The 25,831-nt window shown below is 44.3% G+C and overlaps 1 protein-coding gene across 5 annotated transcripts in view; it reads right to left on the bottom strand.

Annotated features, from left to right (window-relative positions):
- pstpip1a (proline-serine-threonine phosphatase interacting protein 1a) overlaps positions 1-25,831 on the bottom strand; it is a 121,857-nt gene that overhangs the window by 58,206 nt on the left and 37,820 nt on the right. For all 5 annotated transcript variants that reach the window (XM_072282783.1, XM_072282784.1, XM_072282782.1 and 2 more), the window contains exons 2-5: positions 20,170-20,270; positions 18,435-18,509; positions 7,734-7,768; positions 2,513-2,619 (exon numbers count right to left, since the gene is read on the bottom strand). In XM_072282783.1, coding sequence (XP_072138884.1) covers positions 2,513-2,619; positions 7,734-7,768; positions 18,435-18,509; positions 20,170-20,270 — 318 coding nt within the window. The remainder of the gene's footprint in view (positions 1-2,512; positions 2,620-7,733; positions 7,769-18,434; positions 18,510-20,169; positions 20,271-25,831) is intronic.

Below are 25,831 nucleotides of genomic sequence, written 5' to 3'. Positions count from 1 at the left end.
CAGACCGCAGTCTACACAGACACAATGGAACACCATTGAACCAGACCGCAGTCTACACAGACACAATGGAACACCATTGAACCAGACCGCACTCTGTACAGACACAATAGAACACCATTGAACCAGACCGCACTCTACACAGACACAATAGAACACCATCGGACCAGACCGCACTCTACACAGACACAATGGAACACCATTGAACCAGACCGCACTCTGTACAGACACAATGGAACACCATTGAACCAGGCCGCAGTCTACACAGACACAATGGAACACCATTGAACCAGGCCACAGTCTACACAGACACAATGGAACACCATTGAACCAGGCCACAGTCTACACAGACACAATGGAACACCATTGAACCAGGCCGCAGTCTACACAGACACAATGGAACACCATTGAACCAGACCGCAGTCTACACAGACACAGTGGAACACCATCGGACCGGACCGCACTCTGCACAGACACAATGGAACATCATCGGACCGGACCGCACTCTGTACAGACACAGTGGAACACCATTGAACCAGACCGCAGTCTACACAGACACAATGGAACACCATTGAACCAGACCGCACTCTACACAGACACAATAGAACACCATTGAACCAGACTGCACTCTGTACAGACACAATGGAACACCATCGGACCAGACCGCACTCTACACAGACACAATGGAACACCATTGAACCAGACCGCACTCTACACAGACACAATGGAACACCATTGAACCAGACCGCACTCTACACAGACACAATGGAACACCATTGAACCAGGCCGCACTCTGTACAGACACAATGGAACACCATCGGACCAGACCGCAGTCTACACAGGCACAATGGAACACCATTGAACCAGGCCGCAGTCTACACAGACACAATGGAACACCATTGAACCAGGCCGCAGTCTACACAGACACAATGGAACACCATCGGACCAGACCGCACTCTACACAGACACAATAGAACACCATTGAACCAGGCCGCAGTCTACACAGACACAATGGAACACCATTGAACCAGACCGCACTCTACACAGACACAATGGAACACCATTGAACCAGACCGCACTCTGTACAGACACAATGGAACACCATTGAACCAGACCGCACTCTGTACAGACACAATGGAACACCATTGAACCAGACCGCACTCTACACAGACACAATAGAACACCATTGAACCAGACCGCACTCTGTACAGGCACAATGGAACACCATCGGACCAGACCGCACTCTGTACAGACACAATGGAACACCATCGGACCAGACCGCACTCTGTACAGACACAATGGAACACCATCGGACCAGACCGCACTCTACACAGACACAATGGAACACCATCGGACCAGACCGCACTCTGTACAGACACAATGGAACACCATCGGACCAGACCGCAGTCTACACAGACACAATGGAACACCATTGAACCAGGCCGCACTCTGTACAGACACAATGGAACACCATTGAACCAGGCCACAGTCTACACAGACACAATGGAACACCATTGAACCAGACCGCACTCTGTACAGACACAATGGAACACCATTGAACCAGACCGCACTTTGTACAGACACAATGGAACACCATTGAACCAGACCGCACTCTGTACAGACACAATGGAACACCATTGAACCAGGCCGCACTCTGTACAGACACAATGGAACACCATTGAACCAGGCCGCAGTCTACACAGACACAATGGAACATCATTGAACCAGGCCGCAGTCTACACAGACACAATAGAACACCATCGGACCAGACCGCACTCTGTACAGACACAATGGAACACCATTGAACCAGGCCACAGTCTACACAGACACAATGGAACACCATTGAACCAGACCGCACTCTGTACAGACACAGTGGAACACCATTGAACCAGACCGCACTCTACACAGACACAATAGAACACCATTGAACCAGACCGCACTCTGTACAGACACAGTGGAACACCATTGAACCAGACCGCACTCTGTACAGACACAATGGAACACCATTGAACCAGACCGCACTCTGTACAGACACAATGGAACACCATTGAACCAGGCCACAGTCTACACAGACACAATGGAACATCATTGAACCAGACCGCAGTCTACACAGACACAATGGAACACCATTGAACCAGACCGCAGTCTACACAGACAACATAGAACACCATCGGACCAGACCGCACTCTACACAGACACAATAGAACACCATCGGACCAGACCGCACTCTGTACAGACACAATGGAACACCATCGGACCAGACCACACTCTGTACAGACACAATGGAACACCATCAGACCAGACCGCACTCTGTACAGACACAATGGAACACCATTGAACCAGGCCGCAGTCTACACAGACACAATGGAACACCATTGAACCAGGCCGCACTCTGTACAGACACAATGGAACACCATCGGACCGGACCGCACTCTGTATAGACATTGCCCAGCTCACAGTCGTTACAGGAGCAGTATTACTTCATGTCCAAGTCTTCACCTATCATCAGTTTTACCTTTTTCCGTGTTTCCTTCTGCCTCTCCCGGAAATCCTCTAGTCTCTTTGCCTCCTCTTTCAGCTCAGCGCCCAGCTGAATGTGTAGGTTCCCCACATTTTCCAGCTCTGGAAAACGCAACAAGCGGACTTAGTGTAATTTCATTCTTAGTTTCTTTCACCCACATCAACACCAGCTTTTCAATAAGATTACCTTTTGTCCGCGATTACGTTTGTGTTCAGAGGCTGGAGATAGCATGTGTACAGATACGACTGAGGGAAGGAATATGTTATATGTGTGGGACAGAATTGGGTAGATCAGTGCCCATGTAAACTTCACAGCCCAAGCTTGATCATGGAATTTATAAAGGAATCAGCGGGTCCGGCAGTATCTATGGAGGGAAATGGATCGTTGACGTGTCAGGCAGAGATCCGGACAAAACGTTGACTGTCCATTTCCCTCTACAGACGCCGCCTGACCTGCAGAGTTTCTCCAGCAGTTTGCGCATGTTTCCAGATTGTAGCATCTGCAATCACTTGTGTCTCCACTTCTGATCATGGCATGTTGAGTTAAGCCAGGGTGAGGTGGCAGTGGCAGGGGTGGTGTGGGTGGGGGTTTGCTCTCCATTCCCTGCTTGGAATTTGCTTTCACTCGATTGGAAGTACATCGCTGCACCAGTCATGGCAACTTGGGACTCAGTTTCCCACCGATTATTTTTATTTGTTTATTTAGAGATACAGCACCAAACAGACCAGTCCAGTCCAACGAATCACACCGCCCAACAACCCACCAATTTTACACTGGCCTAGTCATAGGAGAATTTACATTGGCTAATTAGCCTACTAACCAGTAGGTCTTCGGAATGTGGGAGAGAACGCAAGCACCCAGGGGAAACCCACACAGTTCATGGCATGAATGTGCCAACTCCTTACAGATGGCACCCGCACTCAACTGCGAACTGGAATAGCATCGATACCATGTTGTGTGGAGTGGTGTGAAGTGCACTTGGAGAGGATGGAAAAATTCCAAAGTTTTAACTAACTTTTGGTTTAACTAACTAATCACAGGGTGCTGACTCTATTAGAAAGGGCCATTAAACAAGTTGATGCACAGAAAATTAACAGAAATAAAATGATGGTGAGGAAAAAATCGAATGGTAATTTAAATAAATGGTGAGATAACTTATCTGGGGAAGACCAAATATGCATGGACAAGGTTAATAACAATGATGGTAGGAAGAGATCTTGGTTATAAAAGTGGGCGGCAAGCTAGTGTAACATTTAGAATCCCTGTCGTTACAGACCACAAACCAAGCCAGAAACCTTGGTATTGTGATGGACTCCAACTTCAACTGCCACATTAAGACAATTACAAAGCCAGCCTACTACCATTTTAAAAATATAGCGAGAGTTAAAGGGCTTATCTCTCAGCAAGATTTTGAAAAATTTGTCCATGCATTTATTTTTAGAAGGTTTGACTACTGTAATGGTGTTTTGACAGGTCCCTGTAAAAAAAAATCTCTTGGACAGCTGCAGCTCATTCAGGATGCTGCTGCTCGAGTCGTCACTAATACCAAGCCCAAGATCACTCCAGTTCTCAGAATACTACGCTGGCTTCCTGTACATCAGAGGATTGACTTTAAAATATTACTTCTGGTTTATAAAGCATTGAATGGTCTGGGGCCAAAATACATCTCCGATCTCTTGGTGCATTATGAACCTTCCCGAGCTCTCAGGTCATCTGGGGTGAGTCTGCTTACCGTCCCCAGGGTCAAAACTAAACACAGTGAAGCAGCTTTTAGTTACTATGCTCCACATATCTGGAATAATCTTCCAGAGAATCTGAAGTCTGCCCCAACTTTAAGCTCTTTTAAATCAAGGACTAAAACTTTTCTTTTTGCTATAGCTTTTAATTAGAATCTTCTGCACTGTAACTTCTATTTATCATATCTATTTTTGTGTGATTATATTTTTGTGTGATATATTGTCTGAAATTTGATACTTGATTTTTATATCTTCTTCACTTTGAACTGCCTTGTGTTTGAAAAGTGCTATATAAATTAACTGCTTGCTTGCTTAACATGATAACTACCCTAATACTAACTCAGAGCCAGCAACACAGGCTCAGTTTTGCCTCTGTCTTCAGGAGTTGCATCCTCCCCCATTATCACATGGGTTTCCTCTGGGTGCTCTGGTTTTCTCTCACATCCCAACGATGTGCAAGGTAGGAGGGTACTTTGGGCCCTGTGAATTGCACCCGTAGTGTGTGGATGAGGGTTAGAATCGGGAGGACTTGATGGGAATATGGGGGGAATGGAATGGAGACTGGTATAAATAGACGCTTGGTAGTGGGCACAGACTCGTAGGCAGTCTCTCCCTCTCTTGAGGCCATTCAGCCCCTTGTTACTGCTCTCCCACTCAATCAGGGCAGATCTTTGGCGTGGCACGGTAGTGGTGCTGTTAGCGCGACACTATTCAAGGCCGTCGGCACAGGTTCAATCCCCAGGACTGTCTGTAAGGAATTTGTATGTTTTCCCCATGTGCATGTGGGGCTCTTCCAGGTGCTTTGGTTTCCTTTGACACTCCAAACTTACACAGGTTGGTAGGTTAATTGGGCAGTGTGGGCTCACTGGGCAGGAAAGGCTGGTTACTGTGTTGTGCCCCTAAATAAAAACAATGTCATTAAAAGACTAACGTTTCAAACTGTGGATGGCATAACATGGTGATAATATAGTCATTAAATCACACACGATTGCTGCATGTTTGCACCAAGAGAGAGAGAGAGATAATCAAGAAAAATGTGGTGTTGAATCTACTGCATACAGCAGCAGACTTTTCCAGCTCCCTATGTCCAGATCCCAGCATCCCAAGGCTTGGATGATGCTAGGATTCAAGCTCATCATTTGTAACTTCCTGAACACCAGAGATAGGAACACTGAAGCAGTAGCTGTATCCACATCCCCCCGTGCTGAAACCAACTGAGTAATTGTATGGACAACAAAGCCAATTTAGCACCTTGTTTGTAAGGAGTTTTACTACATCACATTCTAGTTTAGTTTGCTTGATTCATTTCCTTAATATGTTTTCGGTATAGTGTAGAACAGGCCCTTGCGTTGCAGCAACGCACCTATTTAATACTAAGCTAATCACAGGACAATTGACCTACTAATTGGTATGTCTTTGTACTGTAGGAGGAAACACAGCGGTTATGGGGAGAACGTACAAGCTCCTTACAGACGGCGCTGGGATTGAACTCTGAACTCTGGAAAGCCTTGAGCTGTAAAAGCATTGTGCTAACCGTCATGCTATCATGATTGCGGCAGCTCTCTTGTTTCAGACGGTGGTCGGTATCAGACATCCCACCCTGCAAAAACTCACTTCAGGGAGGTAGCACCATCGATTTGCGGGAGACTCCCGGAACTTCCGGGAGAGGTGGGATGTCTGCAATAGAGTAACTCCTTAGCAGCTAGCCAGCTACTTTAAATAACGTTAGCTATGCTAATGAACGAATGACACCTGTTAAACTCACCTCAACATGTATTTTACAGTCTTAACCCACCATGGGCAATAGAAAAGTCACTGTTGCAAACAGTGCAGCGAGCAACACTGTCATTATTTTGACCCCTATTAGGCAGGGGAACACTTTAGGGTAGTCTGGGGTATGTACGTTTTATATGTTTTTTGGGGATCTCTCACTCTCAATCTCTCACTTCCGGGGTATTGTATATAATTTGCAGGCATCAGGGAGCCACTATTAATATGTGGGAGACTCCCGGAACTTCTGGGAGGGGTGGGATATCTGCATTATTGTCACGAGCACTGGGGTACAGTGAAGAGGTTTTGTTCATGCACCATCTAAAAGGTTATGAGTTCGAGTCACTACAACAGGGTTTGAGTTGTAACACGGTGTTGAGACAGCATCACTTTCAACGTTGAGCCACATTTCCGATGGAAGTTAAGCTGACGTTCCATCCTTGTTGAGATAGCTGTCACTTACCACACAGCAGAGAGCTGGGGCCTAAATTTATTTCTTGAAGTGGTCAACTTTAACTGGGTTCTTTGTGGTTGCTATCCTCACAGCGGTAGCTCAGTGGTACAGCTAACCAAGCAACAGCCTCACAGATCCGTTCCCCCAGTGCTGTCTGTGTGGGGCTTACGTGTTCTCCCTGTGATCACATGGGTTTCTTCTGGCTGTCCCAGACACGAGGGCTGGAATGTAAACTGGCCACTGTAAATTGCCCCTAGTGTGTAATCAGGTGGTTGAATCTACAGCTGCTAATGAGAGCACAGGGAGAATTGCTGAGTATTTAACATTTTAGTAATATTTGTGTAATCTTGCATATATATATTGGTTGATTAAGCATTTTTGTCCATTTAAATAATTAATTACAGGTTAAATGTAAAAATATGTTAATTGCATATGTCATCATGCTACCACTTAAAGTAAACTCAGATGCATATTTCTGACACCTATGATTTTGTTTGAATTAGTTTAATGTCTTGAAGTTCAAAACACAACTTTGGAAATGAGCAAACACGAGAAAATCTGCAGATGCTGGAAATTCATTCAACACACACAAAGTGCTGGTGGAACACAGCAGGCCAGGCAGCATCTACAGGAAGAAGTACAGTCGACATTCTGACGAAGGGTCTCGGCCTGAAACGTCGACTGTACTTCTTCCTATAGATGCTGCCTAGCCTGCTGAGTTCCACCAGCATTTTGTTTGGAAGTGAGAATGTGATTAGTTTTGGATTAACACACATGAAATGCTGGAGGAACTCAGCAGGCCAGGCAGCATCTATGGAGAGGAATAAACCATCTATGGGTCTTGGCCCAAAACGTTTGACTGTTTATTCCCCTTCATAGATGTTGCCTGACCTGCTGAGTTCCTCCACTGTTTTGGGCGTGTTGCTCTGGATTTCCAGCATCTGCAGAACCTCCCGTTATTTGTGCTGGGATGTTGTAAGTGTATGATTGATGGTCAGTGTGGACACGGTGACCAAAGGATTTGTCTCCGGGCTGCATTTAGCAACAGACCTGCAGTACAGGATCATTCTGTGTTCTGCAATATATAAATTCAAGTCATTCTAAATTATAAAATTTGCTTCTGAGAAGTCATTCCCACCAGAAGAATTCCTTAAAAACATTATTAATACTACAGATAATTTGTCATATATACCAGGAAAGCACTAGATCTTTTTTCATTCTTAGTGCTAATAAGAGTCAAACTGCTGCTACTTACGTTGCTTTAGGCTGTCAAAGGCTATTCGCAGGGTACTAAAATGAAGAGGAAAATACATCATTAGTATGCACTTTGCAAGGAAGTTCTTTTTCTGACTAATAAAGATTGTTCTTCATCACACTCAATAGGTCCCTTTGGAATAGGTGGTGCATTTAGATTGAACATTACCCACATCATTTGTTTTACAAAGCTCTATAAAACACAAAACACTCTAGTCCCCAGTGGAAAGTTTTAGGGCTTGCACTTCACTGAGATCGAGTGCAAAGTTCACACAGAAAGCTATTGTTGCCTGGTTGGAAATCTCCTTCAGAGAGTTGGCTACAGGAGATCCTCTCCGTCTTTCCAGTGGTGTTAAATCTCCAATGAGATTGTTGTTGATTTAGAAGAGGGAGATCTCATAGCCAAGAGGTCCTTCTTGAAAAGGGACTAGAGTTCCTCAAGAACACTTCTCCACTGACTTTACAAAGTAAGTACAGTGCAAAATAGTTATATGGCCTTTGTTCTAAAGTACCAATATTATTGCACATGTGACTTCAACAATTTTATTCAACTTGTGCAAAAAGTGCTTTCTTTAATTAGGGAAATCATAAAGTGAGGTTTACTCCATCACTTCATGGGTTATGGGTTAAGGGGTGGTGGTGCTGACCTACACCTCCATCACCATCACATACATATCACTTACCCATCACTCCATGTACAATCAGTCCCTGTACTGTACGTAACAATTACTTGTATATTGTGCTTTATAGGATTGCCTTTATATTGATATTTATTGCCTTTTTTATTGTGTTCTTTCTCAGTATTTTTTTATGCTGCATTGGACCTGGAGTAACAGTCATTTTGTTCTTCATATTCGTATAGTGAAGAATGACAAACAATCTTGAATAATCTTGCTCTGAAGCTCCACGATTTATTGTTTTTAAGTTGCTTCATAAAGAACAAAGTATTGCTATCCTCTAAACGCCAGGTCACCACTAGAAATGATAATTGTCCATCCTGCTCGACATCTAGAATGTTCAGCCAATTTTAATTTAATACTCTTTTATAGAAATGCAAGTAGTTCATTTAGACGTGCAAAGTGGCGGCACAGTAGTGGAGCGTTTAGTACGTTGCTTTGTTGCACCAGCGATCTACCAGTTGGGGTTCGATTCCCGCCATGGACCGTAAGGAGTTTGTACGTTCTCCCCATGACCGCGTGGATTTCCTCCGGGCGCTCCGGTTTCCTCCCACATTCCAAAGTCGTGCAGGTTAATAGGTTCATTGTTCACGTTTGGCCGGTGGGCTTATTGGGCCGGGAGGGCCTGTATCTTTAAATAATTTTTAAAAATTAAAAAGGGGCAAGCAAGGTGGAAATGGGAGGAGGGGGAGAAACACAAATGCAAGAAGTTGTGGGTTTGTTCAGGATGCCCCAGTTCCCTTTCACATTCTGATGGCATAGGGTTAGGATTAGTAAGTTGTGGGCATGCTGTTGTTAGCACCAGAAGCATGGTGACACTTGTGGGCTGCCCCAAGCACAATCCTCACTGATTTGATTTGATGCAAATGACGTGTGTCACTGGACACATGTGACAAATAAAACTGAACTTAATCCTTTGAAAACTGGGTGTCTAGAGCCATTTTGAAACACCCAGACAGATCCCACACTGCTTCCTCATTCCAATGTAAATGGCTTTCCTGCTGACAATAGTTGACGGGCTTTCAAATCTGAAAGCAAGGAAGGGGGAAACCTCCAAATACAATGCCCTTTTGAGCTAGTAACTACAGGAAACTCTTGTCCTAAACTTCAATAGATTATCACAGTACCCACAACCTTCTACAGGAGAGCATCCAAACGTGCTGTGTCATTGTGTTACAGAAACTGCACTGTGGTGAAGAGGGGGTCTCAACAATGAGTAGTTAAAGCTTCACTGGCACCAGCCTACTCATCACCTCTGGTGCTGGAAAAAGGCCAGGAATATCGTGAAGGATCCCACCTACCCTGCCCATGGACTGTTAGACCCACTCCCATCAGGGAAGAGGCTACGCAATATCCACACCAGGACCACCAGACTCAAAAACAGTTACTTCCCCCAAGTCAACAGGCTGATCAACAACTCCACTGCAACAACCCCCCACCACCACTACTTTATCATTTCCTATCAGAGTCACTTCGTGTACAGTCACACCTCTCCCTAGTATCACTTTACATACGTACAATGAGTCTATGTATATCAGCTAATCTTAAGTACTTATATTTATTGTGTTTTTTATGCTTATTATGTGTTTTATGTTTCATCGGATCTGGAGTAACAATAACTTCGCTCTTGTGTACTGACGTATGACAAGAAACAATTTTGAATCTTAAACTGTGAATGGCTAACTTTAAGTACAAGGGATATGTTAGTTTACAACAACTGAGCCAAAGTGCAAATGAGACAACAGCTTGAGGGGCTCGCCCTTTCTCTGAGATGAAACGTTGTGTTTCTATCCATTATGGAACCACTGATCAACCTCAGATGCCCAGATGTGGAACAGATCAATACATGATATTGACACATGCAGGCAGTTAACAATCTGGTGGTTTTTCAACAGTAAATTAAGCCGATTCTAGCTGTATCCAAACTATGCAAGCTGTATCAAGATCGAGAGTTGGTGATCTCCAAAGTAGGCAAGTGCTGGGTTCGGAGATCCAAGGTCAGTCAGCTGGTCCTAACCTCGGAAGCCTGTGATCAGCGACTCCTGGGGTCAAAACCCAGAAGTCAATGTCCTAAGGTCAGCAAGTCCAGAGATCATGGGCTGTGATCAGTGATTGCTGGGGTTGAAACCCAGAGGTCGGTGATCTAGAGATCGAAGCTCGGAGGTTGAGGAACCGAGGTTGGTGAGTCCAACGGTTGAAGCCCCTGGGTTGGCTTCTTCACAGGTTAGAAGCTCAGTGTCTGCGATTCTGTGAGTTTGGGCCTGCGACTGGAGGTCGGAGGTCAGCAGGTCAGCAGGTAGCCTGTCCTAGGGTTGGAGGCCCAAGTATGTATGAAGTGGTAGAGGTTGGGGGAAGAGGGGGAGAAAGGGATTTGTCCTGTTGCTGTTGTTTTGTTTTATTGTTGTTATTTGTTTTATGTCAGTGGTGTGCTGCTCTGCTAAACATGGTGGGCATGCTCTGTTGGCACCAGAATGTTCAGCGACTCTTGTTGGCTGCCACCGCACACCCCTAGACCCTCTAGGTCGTTAATGCAAACTGCACATTTTGCTGTGTGTTTCAAGGTCCATGTGATAAATAAATATGAATTGAAAGTGCAGGTTGGGATTGAGAGAAGTCTGTACTGTGACGATGAATAACTCAAAATCATTGTTCACCGTGGACAGCCAATGTCCGTTCACCCGGTCAGATTGCTGAGAATAAGGAAGCCAGCCAGCTGATACGTATCTTCTTCACCCTGAATAAACAGCTCAGCCAAATTCTAAAATAAGAATCATTTCCAGTGTAGACTCAATACCATGAAACCATCTTGTCAAAGTATTCCTCTCCCAAGGACTATAAGAACACACAGTCAGCCCTTCAGATCACAAATGTCTGTGCTAAATGAAACTTAATCTGATCTGCCTGCATACAATCCATATCCCTCCAATCTCTGCATATTCATGTGTCTAACAATCTCTCAAACACCATTATCATATCTGCTTCCACCAGTACCCCATTCCAGGCACCCAACACTCTCTGTGTATAAAAGTTGCCTTGCACATCTCCTTTAAACTTTTCCCCCTCACCCAAGATGCACTTTCTCCAGTATTAGACACCTCAACTCTATCTATACCTCTTGCAATCTTATGAACTTCCATCAGGTCTCGCCTCCCCTCCTTATAGGTCGCGCTGTCTAATCCAGGCAACATCCTGGTGAACCTCTTCTGTAGCCTTTACAAGTCACCACACCTGAAATTTAAGCTTCACTGCAAGGCTGCACAGCAGCAACAAGAACACACTTAGGCTTCTTCCATCTGATAAATAGGAGGCAATGATCTAAAAACATTGCAGTTTTGCATCTACAGACCTGCAAGAGGGCCACAACCTTGTCGTGGTTTGGAGGTTTGTGTGCCTCAGCGACCCGGAGAGCTATGTTTGTTGGAGTCGGGGTTTTATGCTTTGGCTCTTGGTAGGGTCACCCATGCTAAACAGGTCAAAGGGTAGAGGCCAGACTAAGAATGGTCCACTTTTCCTCCAGGTTTGAGGTTCAGCTCAGGGCTAGCAACTCTGATCGGTAAAACAAAATTGTTACGGAAACAGCAATGAAGAATCCTTCGACATCTGAGTGTGAAGGTATTCCTGAGCCTCCCAGACTTGCATGACTGACAGTGGTGTAAACTAAGAGCGAGCTACTGACACGATGAAGGAAACCCTGAACACTGCCAGAAATGGAGGACCTTTGTACTGCCCTAAACACCAGCGGTGTAACAGGTAGAGGAAGGAAGAAGTATAGAGTCAATCCTTGCCTGTACGATGATACTTCTAAACCTGCAGTATACACTCAGTGGCCACTTTATTAGGTACACCTGCGCATCGTGCAGCAGCAATTCAATGCATGAATGCATGCAGACGTCGTCAAGAGGTTCACTTGTGGTTCAGACCAAATATCAGAATGGGGAAAAAATACAATCTCAGTGCCTTTGACCATGGAATGATCGTTGGTGCCAGAGGGGGTGGTTTGAGTATCTCAGAAACTGCTGATCTCCTGGGATTTTCATGCACAACAGTCTCTAGAGTTCACAGAGTTCGATAAGCAAGCAACATCCAGTGAGCAGCAATTCTGTGGGTGAAGACACCTCATTAATGAGAGAGGTCAGAGGAGAATGGCCAGACTGGTTCAAGCTGACAGGAAAGCGTCAGCAACTCCGATAATCACATGTTACAACAGTGGTGTGCAGGAGCGCACCTCTGAATGCAAAACACATCAAACCATGAAGTGGATGGGCTGCAGCAGCAGAAGACCAGGAACATACACTCAGTGGCCAGGAGGTACCTAATAAGTTGGGAACTGAGTGTGTTTTCAGCATGATCCAGTATTATTTTAAGCTTAGCAAAGTACTGGCAATTCGTTCTTCCATTTGAGTCCGATTTAATAGTTTTCAGTGATTTATAAAAAAAACATACCAAAGTGGTTGGAAACAGTCTGTTATCAAAAGAATTTCAACTACAGCGAAATTTCCATTGAATACTTCAAGGCAGTTTGAACATATCGCGCAGCTACTTGTTTGACATAGATAAGGTTTTTTTTAAACTAATTGTTTTTCAACTAACCCAAATTTAACATGAATATTTCCTACCGCATTAATGATTTCAAATATCTTTAAAGTCATACCAATCTTTTACTTTCACTTTGAGAGTGATGGTGTGTGGAACACCCTGCCAGGGGGTGATGATAAAGGCAGATACATTAGAGTCATTTAAAAAGCTCTTAGATAGACATATGGATGATAGGAAACTGGAGGGCTGTGTGGGAGGGAAGGGTTAGTTCAATCTTAAGGTAGGTTAAAAAGGGCGGCAAAACCTGGTGAACTGAAGGGCCTGTACTGTGCTGTAGTGTTTAACGTTCTATGTTAACGTAGCTGTTAGCGTGACGTTATTACAGTTTGGGAGCATCAGTGTTCAGAGTTCAGTTCAGGCATCCTCTGAAAACAAGTTTGTACATCATTTTCCATGTGCATGTCAGTTTCCTCCAGGTGCTCCAGTTTCCTCCCACAGTCCAAAGACATACTGGTTAGTAGGTTAATTGGTCATTGTAATTTGTCCCGTGATTAGACGAGGGTTAATATATAGGTTGCTAAGCAGCTGGGCTCAAAGGATGGGAAGGGCCTGTATCTCTAAATATAATAAAATTAAAATTAATCTGGGGTACGAGCTAAGTAATAAATATGGAATAAAAGGTAATTTTCAAAGGTTCCACAAAATGGTAATTCAGCATCATCCATTCAAGGGACCCATTTTATTTTCCTAAAGATCTGGGGAAGAATTTTTCCATAAGTTTTTTTCTTGAAGTCTACCACATAACCTTGCTTTTTTTTTGTCTTTTCTCTGTTAGTTTGGTGGGTGGTGCACAAGGCACCAGAGTGTGTGAAGCTCATTATTTAAACCTTCTAATATATTGTATGTTTATTATTTAAACCAGCTAATATATTGTATGTGATTCTTCCGACAGGTTGACATGGCCTGCTGGAGAATTGTGGCAGCAACTAATGGAACTTTGCAGTTCCTACTTTATTATTAATTTTACTGTCTATTGATCCAGATGAGTAATAACACACGGGGAAGTCAACAGACTCAGTTAAGTCACAATCAGCATTTTAAGTACAAATTAAATACAGCCAAAAACCTTTGCCATTCAAGTTTAACATGATTGTTGTCACAGGCATACGTACACACACACACAGTGTAAATGCTGTGAAAGTTAGCTTTTTGCAGCAGCAAACATTATAAAGTTAACATAAATTATACATTAAGGGAGGTTTACATGTCTATCGAAACATACAGTAAAATGTGCATCAACAATCAACACAATCCGAGGATGTGCGGGGGCAGCCCACAAGTGTCGCCATGCTTCCTGCACCAACATAGCATGCCCACAGCTCACTAACCCAAACCTGTACGTCTTTTTGGAATGCAGGAGGAAACCAGAGTATCCAGAGGAAACCCATGCAGTCACAAGGAGAACACACAAGCTCCTTACAGACAGCGGTCCAATTTGAATCCTAAACTTCAAAGTACAAGTTCAAAGTAAACTTATTAAGTAATCTTACGTCTGGCACTGCCAGGGCTGAACCTACACACTTCCTACAATTTGCTCAGAATGACATTATCGAACACTATTGAGATAAGAGCAATCTAGCCATCATTCTGGCACTGAAACACGAGTGGTAGCACGCTGGCGTAGCAGTCAGCATAACGCATAACAGCATCAGCAATAGTGACCGGGTTTCAAATCCCACTGATGCCCGTAAGGAATTTGCACATTCTCCCTGTAACCACATGGGTTTCCTCCAAGTGTCCTGGTTTCCTCCCACATTCCAAAATAAAAAAGTCGCAAGGTTCAGGTTAGTAATTATGGGCGTGATATGTTGGTGCTGGAAGCATGGCGATACTTGTAGGCTGCCCCAGCACATCCTCGGACTGTGTTGGTTGTTGATGCAAACCAATGCATTTCACTGTATGTTTGATGTATGTGTGAGAAATAAAGCTAATCTTTAAAAGAAATGTATCACCAGAAAACACCACATTTAGAGCAACAATACCCTTGCACTGAGTATAGAATTGGTGCTGTATTGAAACTGCAGCCTAGTGAAACCATGCAGTGTTAAGACTCCAGCCAGACGCACAACCCTAATATTTTTTCCATTGTTATATTGCAGTAAACTAACAGAAATAGAGGATTGAGGTTGTCAAGAAAAAATGTAAGAATGGGGTTGGTGTACAAAGAGTGTGCCCTATGTCTGCTTAGAATCATAGAGCACTACAGCACAGAAACAGGCCATTGGGCCCATCCAGTCCATGCTGAACTATTGCCATTGGGACTCCCTAGCCCCATTGCCCTACACCCGAACCACAGCCCTCCATACCCCTCCCATTCATGTACCTATCCAAACTTCTCTTAACTGTTGAAACTAGTCCATGCTGAACTATTCCACATCCTCTCTACCCTCTGAGTAAAAAAAGTTGCCCCTCACGTTCCCCTATCCCCCTTAACCCATGACCTCTAGTTGTAGTTTCACCCAACCACAGTGGAAAAAGCCTGCTTGCATTTACCCTATCTATACCCTTCATAAATACATATGATTTTGAACAATTTTGATGGTAACAAGCCCACTTCTTCATCAATTATGTCATTTCCTATTTTGCTGCAGCAATAACCACAAGCTGTTCTAACAGTTGCTTTTATAGCACTTAAGGCAGGAAATGAACACATGCTTTGCTAAGAAATGTTTTGCTGCAAATGAGTCAATGCCTTTTTTAAAATCAAGGTGCTAATTAACAATTTAAATAAAGCCTATATTTACTTGGAGAGACTTGAACAAAATGCTTTAGAGTCTCGAGGATCACAAAATTAGAATCAATCTACTCAATCTTACTGGACCTAACCAGTTGTCCCTACAGAGACAAGAAAATCACCTCATCTAATGCATGCTTCAGTCCTAATGAACCATTTAGAACCATAGAACACTACAGCACAGAAAACAGGCCATTCAGCCCTTCTAGTCTGTGCCAAAACATTATTCCACTAGTCCCATTGACCTGCATCCAGTCCATAACCCTCCAGACCTCTCCCATCCATGTATCTACCCAATTTATTCTTAAAACTTAAGTGAGCCCACATTTACCACGTCAGATGGCAGCTCGTTCCATACTCCCACCACTCTCTGAGTGAAGAAGTTCCCCCTAATGTTCCCCCTAAACCTTTCCTCTTTCACCTTAAAGCCATGTCCTCTCATATTTATCTCTGCTAATCTAAGTGGAAAGAGCCTATTCACATTTACTCTGTCTATACCCCTCCTAATTTTGTAAACCTCTATCAAATTTCCCCTCATTCTGCTATGCTCCAAGGAATAAAGTCCTAACCTGTTCAATCTTTCCCTGTAACTCAACTCCTGAAGACCCGGCAACATCCTAGTAAATCTTTTCTGCACTCTTTCAATCTTACTGATATCCTTCCTATAGTTAGGTGACCAGAACTGTACACAATGCTCCAAATTTGGCCTCACCAATGTCTTATACAACCTCCCCATAACATTCCAACTCCTATACTCAATACTTTGATTTATGAATGCCAGGGTGCCAAAGGCCTTCTTTGCAACCCTGTCTATCTGTGACGCCACTTTCAGGGAAAATTTATAATCATACAAAACATAATTGTTATTAAACTTCAGATCTTTGGCTAGGAAGTATTTGCAGATTAAAACTTGATTACCACTTTTTAAAATGAAGGGACAGTTTTACCTGCTTGCCCCTCCTTCATCACTCTTGTTCAGTGGTCCTCCAATCAGCAAAGGACTGGGAGGGTGACATGGTGGTGTAGTGGTTAGCACAGGCTTTACAGTGCCTACGATCATGGTTCAATTTCTGCCACTGTCTGCTGGGAGTTTGCAAGTCCTCCCCGTGACTACATAGGCTTCCCCTCAGGCTGGTGGAGTTGTAAATTGTATGGATGGCCATTGTAGATTATAATGGGACATTGACAGGATGCAGAAATGGGCTGACAAGGGGCAGATGGAAATCAACCCAAAAAAATGTGATTCACTTTGTAAGGTCAAATTTGAAGGCAGAATGCAGGGTTAATGGCAGCATTTTTAACAGTGTGGAGGAACAGAGGGATCACGGGGTCCTCGCCCATAAATCCCTCAATGATGCCACTCAACTTGATAGGGTTGTCAAGAAGGTGAATGGTATTTCACACATTTTAATTCCACATCCCATTCCCATTCTCACATGTCTATCCACGGCCTCCTCTACTGTAAAGATGAAGCCACACTCAGGTTGGAGGAACAACACCTTATATTCCATCTGGGTAGCCTCCAACCTGATGGCATGAACATCGACTTCTCTAACTTCCACTAAGGCCCCACCTCCCCCTCGTACCCCATCTGTTACTTATTTTTATGCACACATTCTTTCTCTCACTCTCCTTTTTCTCCCTCTGTCCCTCTGAATATACCTCTTGCCCATCCTCTGGGTCCCCCCCCCCCCTTGTCTTTCTTCCCAGACCTCCTGTCCCATGATCCTCTCGTATCCCCTTTTGCCAATCACCTGTCCAGCTCTTGGCTCCATCCCTCCCCCTCCTATCTTCTCCTATCATTTTGGATCTCCCCCTCCCCCTCCAACTTTCAAATCCCTTACTCACTCTTCCTTCAGTTAGTCCTGACGAAGGGTCTTGGCCTGAAACGTCGACTGCACCTCTTCCTACAGATGCTGCCTGGCCTGCTGCGTTCACCAGCAACTTTGATGTGTGTTGCTTGAATTTCCAGCATCTGCAGAATTCCTGTTGTTTAAGGTGTATGGTATGTTGGCCTACATTAGTCAGGGCACTGAGTTCAAGAGATGAGAGCTCTACGAAGCCCTGGTTAGACCACACTTAGAATATTGCTTTCAGTTCTGGTTGCCTCCTTATAGGAAGGACGTGGAAGCTTTAAAGAGGGTGTAGTGGAGACTTACCAGGATGTTGCCGGGATTAGAGAGCACGTCTTATCAGGATAGGTTGAGTGAGCTAGGGCTTTTCTCTTTAGAGCAAAGGAGGATGAGGTGTATAATATGGCAAGAGCTATAGATCAGGTGGGTGGAAATGGCTAAGCATAGAGGGCATAATTTTAAGATGATTGGAGGAAGGTATAGGGGCTGTCAGAGGTAAGATTTTTTTTTAAACACAGAGTGGTGAGCACATAAAACACACTACTGAGGGAGGTTGTACAGGCAAATTCATTAGGGACATTTTGGAGACTCTTAAAGTGATGATTCATCTACCACTGGATTCATGTAATGCATCGTCCCTCTGCTGACGTCACACTGTTTGTCAAATTTCATCAGAAGAACAAGGTGGTTCCTCAATTTCTGATCATCTCTGTGGTGAAATCTTTCCAAGGTTAAAGAAAAACTCTCTAGTTTTAAAATATACTGGCAGACTAAAGCTATTGGAAAGGCACCAATATCGGTTTAGATGCATAAACCGACTCCAATAGATCCGTTTCTCTTACTTCAGCTCCATTTGACCCCCGGCCTTCCGTGCAATGTTCATTAGCTCCTTTCCGTACTTCTCTTCTGCTATTGCCCTGTGCAAAATAGACAACAAGTATTTCACTCTCACATATCAAACAATAATATTGGCTTATTATAGTCACATGTACCAAGATACAGAGAGGGTGGCAAGACAGTCTGTGGACTCACTTTCAAGGATACAACACACATGTTCTCAATATTATTTATTTATTGTATTTGCACAGTTTGTCTTTTATCTATTGGTTGTTTATGTGTAGTTTTTCATTGATTCTATTGGATTTCTTTGTTCTATTGTAAGAAAATGAATCTCAGGGTGGTATGTGGTGACATATATGCACTTTGATAATAAATTTACTTTGAACTTTTGAACAGCCCAAATTATTACACAGTGCTTTGAAAAAGAGTTTAATCTCGTATTAGTAGAGCAGCTTACAACAAGTCGTCAGACTTTGACGCCTTCCTGCATCAATCTTCTATTCTTCTAGTGCTCAGTATTTATTGCTAATCTGCTATTTGTTCAATTTTTAATTCTCATTCAACCATACACAAAATATCATTCCTCTGAGGTCAACCTGCATAGCACAATACATGTATAGTCACACACAGCACGTGGTTACAATACCACATACAGTCACAATATAATATTTGTCCAAGTCCCTGAGCGGCATTGTACGCGGCAGGAGGAACCGGACCTGGTCACCAAAGTTCAGCCTGAAGTTGAACTGCCAGCGGCAAGTTGACCAGGGAAAGAGAATTTAGTCAATGGGTGAGGAACAGAGATTAAGATGTGAATCAAAGTCAATGGCTTTGGTCTTCCCAATATTTAATAGAGAAAACTACAGCTCATCCAGATTTGGACAGACAAGGAGAATGGAGAAGTCATAAGATGTAATGGGGTAAACTTAGTATTTGGAGGAGGAACTAGCTAAGGGAATTTTGTTCTTCCCATCACAGCCACCCACATCACAGTACCCGAGAGCAGGGGACGGAAGGTGTTGAATTTTTTTCTTTGAAGGAATGGGAGGGGGAATTCCTGCCATTGTCTGCGAGGAGTGACCACATATGTTTCCTCCAGGTGCTCCAGTTTCCTCCCTGATTCTAAAGAAGTTCGTCGGTAGGTTAATTGGTCACATTGGTGTAATTAAGCAGCATGGGCTGGTTGTAACTTGTAATTTCTAAAGCAAGGGTAAAGACAACGATCTGTGAAGCTCTAGAAAAGCCAGTCCATATGGAGAGTCTCAACTTGAAACACTGATGCTGCCTGACCCCCAGCTGCTGCTGCTGCTTCTTCTTAAGGATGTCACCCCTATGGGGGGGCAAAGGCTGCCAACAGCAGCTCACCGGAGTCCTCTGTCCTGGGCAGGTGTAGCCCATCTCTACACCTTCAAGGCGAAGATCCTTCTTCTCCCAGGGATGAGGTCTCTGGAGCTTCTGCTGGCGTTTCTACAGCTTTGTTGCCTTTGGAGTGTGGGAGGAGACTGGAGCAACTGGAGGAAACCCAAGCATCACAGGGCGAACGTACAAGCTCCTTACTGACAGTGGTGGGAATTGAACCTGAGTCCCTGGCACAGTAATGGCTGTACACTAACTGTTATTGTGCCGCCCTGTGGGGATCTCGGTGGCAGCTTCCATTTGCTCCAAGCCACAGTTATTTGGGGGTGGCTTTTGCATGATTAAAATATTTGCCTCAGTGGAAACTCAGCTGAATCTCACCTCATTTTCAGAAGTTCCTCCATGTCTTTGCACATTCTTCGGCCTTCCCGTAACCGCTCCAGTATAACCTCATGCCCGACGTAACTGGTAAACTCTGGGCACTGTGAAATAAACGCAAGGCAAAGGACTTACAACATTTCCTCTCCAGGTGCCCTTCAGCATCATCACACCCCAAATCTGTACTCGCACAGTTTTGCGATCCAGAGGCTCATCTGGCTGGTTTTTCAGCCCATTTCCCCTACATTTCACTGGCCTCAGCTCTGCCTTTCCTCCCAGAGTGGTCAAAGTTATTAAATTGGGACAGTCTGCAATACCAACTAGCATAGAAGTACCCAATTTCAAATTAAGTATTGCTACACAGATAGAAAATTGAAGGCGCAATTTAAAATTAACCATTCGTTGGTTCACAGGGCATAGCAGCTTTGTATGGCAAAAGTTCTGCCCATGACCACAAGAAACCGCATTGAGTCATGGACACAGTTCAGCACATCATGGAAACCAGCCGCCCCTCCTTGGAGTCTGCCTACACTTCTCGCTGCCTCGGTAAAGCAGACCGCATTATCAAAGGCCCTAACCGCCCCAGACACTCTCTCTTCTCCCCTCTTCCATTAGGCAGAAGATACAAAACCCTGAAAGCACATACCACCAGGCTCAGGAGCACCTTCTGCCCTGCTGTTGTAAGACTATTAACTGGTTCCCTGACATGATGAGGACTCTTGTCCGCACAATCTAGCTGTTACACTTTATTCTGTGTTCTGTTATTGTTTTACCTTGTACTTCCTTAACGCACCGTCATAATAAATTGACTTGTAAGATCAGTATGCAGGACAATTTTTCATCATATCTCAGTACATGAAACATAGAACATATATGCAACATAACAAGTTTTACATAGAATACTGTGCAAAAGTCTTTGGTACATATATCTAGGGAACCTAAGACTTTTGAAAAGTACTGTATTTGTCAACCTAGAGCGCGGAGCTGGTGGGAGAAAAGGATGTTGGGATTGCTGAGGGTGAAATGACACAGGAGGGGTGTGTGACAGCTGACAGTGAAGGAGTGCTGGGGCATGAGACACTAGACATGGTCATTTGATTCCAAACAATTGGTTTATTGATCATTACAGAATGTCTCTCTGATGCTTCTCGCTCTCTCCTCCCTCCCTTCCCCTTTTCCCAACCATGATTCCCCTTCTCCCTGCCCCCTCCCCACTCAGTCCACACTAGAGACCTATATCAGAATCAGGCTTATCATCACTCATACATGTCATGATTTTTTTTTGCTTTGCACCTAATTGTTTGCCTACACCACACTCTTTCTGTAATGGTAACACTCCAGTATGCATTCTGTTATTGCTTTCCCTTGTACTACCTCAATGTGCTGACGTGATTAAATATCCTGTAAGGACCGTAAGGACAGCATATAAAAAGAAAGTTTTTCACTGTACCTCAATGCTTGTGACCATACCAAACTAATAGGCATTAAGGTCCCCAAAACTCAATGCCTCCTATGCTCGCTTTAACCACCAGTACAGGGAGGAACCATCACGCACCCCCAAGTCTCCCGATGATCCTTTGGTCTCAGCATCTGAAGATGACTTGCAGGCTGCCTTCAAGAGAGTGAATCCTTGGAAAACACCTGGTCCAGATGGAGTACCTGGTTGAGTACTGAAGACCTGTGCTGACCAACTGGCTGGTGTGTTCACAGATATCTTCAACCTCTCACTCCAGCAGTGTGTGGTACCCATCTGCTTCAGTCACATCAGTGCCCAAGAAGAGAGTGGTAACCTGCCTCATTGACTACCGCCCAGTGGCACTTACATCCACAGTGATGAAGTGTATTGAGAGGCTGGTGTTGATGCATATTGGCTCCTGTCTGAGTGGCGATTTGGGTCCGTTCCAATTGGCCAACCAAAGCCACAGGTCTACAGCAAATGCCATCTCATTGGCTCTACACACAACCCTGGAACAACTGGACAGCAAAGGTGCATACATCAGGAAACTAAAACTAATCAGTAAACTCCAAGAACAGGGTCTCAATAACCCCTTGTGCAATTGGATCTTAGATTTCCTTACTTGCAGACACCAGTCAGTTCAAATTGGCAAAAGCATCTCCTTACAATCTCCATCAGCACGGGAGCACCACAGGGATGTGTGCTTAGCCCCTGCTCTACTTGCTTTACACCTATAGTCATAGTCATACTTTATTGATCCCGGGGGAAATTGGTTTTTGTTACAGTTGCACCATAAATAATTAAATAGTAATATGTAAATTATGCCAGGAAATAAGTCCAGGATCAGCCTATTGGCTCAGGGTGTCTGACCCTCCAAGGGAGGAGTTGCAAATTTTGATGGCCACAGGCAGGAATGACTTCCTATGACGGTCTGTGTTGCATCTCGGTGGAATGAGTCTCTGGCTAAATGTACTCCTGTGTCCACCCGGTACATTATGTAGTGGATGGGAGACATTGTCCAAGATGACATGCAACTTGGACAGCATCCTCTTTTCGGACACCACCATCAGAGGGTCCAATTCCATCCCCACAACATCACTGGCCTTACGAATGAGTTTGTTGATTCTGTTGGTGTCTGCTACCCTCAGCCTGCTGCCCCAGCACACAACAGCAAACATGATAGCATTGGCCACCGCAGACTCGTAGAACATCCTCAGCATCATCTGGCAGATGTTAAAGGACCTCAGTCTCCTCAGGAAATAGGGACGGCTCTCACCCTTCTTGTAGACAGCCTCAGTGTTCTTTGACCAGTCCAGTTTATTGTCAATTCGTATCCTCAGGTATTTGTAATTCTCCACCATGTCCACACTGACCCCCTGGATGGAAACAGAGGTCACCGGTACCTTAGCTCTCCTCAGGTCTACCACCAGTTCCTTAGTCTTTTTCACATTAAGCTGCAGATAATTCTGCTCACACCATGTGACAAAGTTTCCTACCATAGCCCTGTACTCAGCCTCATCTCCCTTGCTGATGCATCCAACTATGGCAGAGTCATCAGAAAACTTCTGAAGATGACAAGACCCTGTGCAGTAGTTGAAGTCCGAAGTGTAAATGGTGAAAATTTATGACTGTGTGGCTAAGTACAGCTCCAACACCATATACGAGTTTGCTGATGACACTACTGTTGTGGGCTGTATCAAAGGGGGCGATGAAACAGCGTATAGGAGGCTGAGTGGTGTAATAACAACAACCTCTCACTCAATGCCAGCAAGACCAAGGAACTGATTGTAGACTTCAGGACAGGGAACCATGGGTCCATGAGCCAGTACTCATCAGAGGATCAGAAATGGAGAGGGTCAGTGACTTTAAACTCCAGGGTGTCACTATCACAGAAGACTTGTCCTGGATCCATCATATAAAGATAATTGCAAATGTAATGCCTTGGTTAAGATTTCTACTGCTATGCTACGAGGTATTTTTATTTTAGCTGTTTTCTGCAAAAGCAATGTGTCCTGCTAGCAAGTGTGTTTTGGCTTCGGCTAAAGATAAGGAGCCATGTTGTCCAACTTCGGAATGCTGTGTCAGCCATCGGGATTGTATTACGTTGTAACTCTCTGCTGAGTGGGATACTATGGAAGATTCGAGAGGGCTGGGCGGGATCAGCTTTCTAAAGGATAGTAGTCTGGTTTGGGGTCTTTTGGCGGAAGGTGCAGAGAGGAGAGCACCAGGGAAGGTGCTTAGAGGATCCCACCCGAAGGGGAGACCCTAATGCAAGGAGTGCTTTGTGACATAAAGGATTCCAAGAAGGCAAGTTCTACCTGTGGTTGGTGATGGGAATTCAGCGCCGTGAGTAAAGCAATAGACCCAGCTACTACGGAAACGAGTACAATTGATGTGCACATTTAGACTGGTTTAACTGTAATGGGCCCTTTTATCTTTTTTTTCTTTTCCTGATAACTGTTTGATAAAGTTGAAAAATTGGTAAATATACTTCCTTTATAATTTTATGCTGGTGTAGGATCTATCATTTCTGGAGACTGATAATTATGTAAGGGCAGAATTTGCACAGCATTCACCACAATCAATTGGAACATCCCAACTTCCCTGATTGGTTGAATCCCAAATCACACCAACCCGAGATGTATATTGTTTATAAAAGGTGGCCTTCTCACTGAGCACCGTGGCTGTTAGCAGAGTAGCTAACGAGCCAAGTTTGTATACGAGCCCCGGTGAGAGGGTTGCTTTTGCAGGGACTCATCTGGGATTCAGATGCTGTGTGAATGCTGTATAAGGATTGATTAAGCAGTTTATTTCTTTGTTTAAGCCAGTGTTTGTGGAAAGTGAGGTACAGCGTAATTAAGGTACTTTATTATGGATGCTGTGGGGATTAAATTTGGTGCAATTCAAAGATGATACCCACAGCAATGCTTGTGTTGTGAGTGGGGTGGACGTTCGAATTCCCATCGAACTGTTACTTAGAGTGCTGAGTTCCGTAAAAGTATTGGGAAAACTTACGCTGATTGAACGGTGTTTTGACCAATCAGCTGCTAAGGAAGTCTTGTTAGTCCAGACAGTGACGTGGCTGTAGTTTCACTGCCTGATAAAATAGGGGCGCCTGGAGAGATGGGGCCACGGGCAGAGTATATTTTTAGAGAAGGGGGCAATATCACTGAGGTTGAAGACAAGTTGTATGTAGCAGAGGGCGAAGATTTTAAAGATAAGTTGTTCTCGTTTCTGCGAAGTGAGGGAAAGGAGCTGTCTGATGTGAAAGGTCTAATAAGTCCTTCAGCTGTTGATTTAAATTCTTAGCTGGTCTCAGCTATTACATCACTGGTTGATACATGCCAAAATGTAGCTGCGGAGAGTCGAAGGCTGAGAGTGTTCTCTGGAGTCAAGCTCACCCCCAATGGGGAAAAAGACTACGAGGCTTAGCAGAGCAAACATCTCAGTTTACTGAGAGAGAGAGAGCCTGTGGTATGTCGAATACCAGGTGAACAAGTAGTTTTGAGGTCTTTGCTGTTGCTTTGCTACACACTTGAGTGCTTGGTGCTGGGTGCCGATGCTTTTTGTTTTGCTGGTGGGGGAGGGGGGATCATTGTTTGCTGCCGCTTACACGTTGGGGGAAGCTGGGGGGGGGACTTTGGGGTTCTAACATTTAACTGTCATTCATTCTTTGGGAGCACTCCTCTGTTTCCGTGGATGGTTGCAAAGAAAAAGCATTTCAGGATGTACATTTCTCTGTCATTAAGTATATCCTTGAAACCTTTGAAACATCAGTCAACTATGTCAGACACATAGTCTCTCAGAATGGAGTGGCTAAGGATCTGTCCAAGATACAGGTGGTGACCACATGGCCAAAGCCCAAGAATATGAGTGCTCTATGCTCGTTCCTTGGATTCTGTGTGTACCAGAGATTTGTGAAGGACTGCTCCAGAGTAGGTCACCCTTTGAATCAACTTCGATGTGAATACTCTCCCTTGGGGAAGAAAGGCAGGAAACGAAAGAAAGTGGCAAGGTTTATCTTAGCCTTTCAGAGCCTTTTGGGGAAAGATAGGATGCAAAGTGTGAAGAGTTGCTGACTAAAGCACTTGTGCTTCCCTTTGCAAACCCCCAGTTGCTGTATGTACTGGATACAGGCAATAGCCATGAGGAATTAGATGGTGTTCTATATCAGGCTTTTGTAAGATGGAATATTGTCATCATCCAAAC

The sequence above is a fragment of the Mobula birostris genome, chromosome 18, assembly GCF_030028105.1.
Source record: "Mobula birostris isolate sMobBir1 chromosome 18, sMobBir1.hap1, whole genome shotgun sequence".
NCBI classification, from domain to species: domain Eukaryota; kingdom Metazoa; phylum Chordata; class Chondrichthyes; order Myliobatiformes; family Myliobatidae; genus Mobula; species Mobula birostris.
This window is presented reverse-complemented; position numbering and strand designations above follow the sequence as displayed.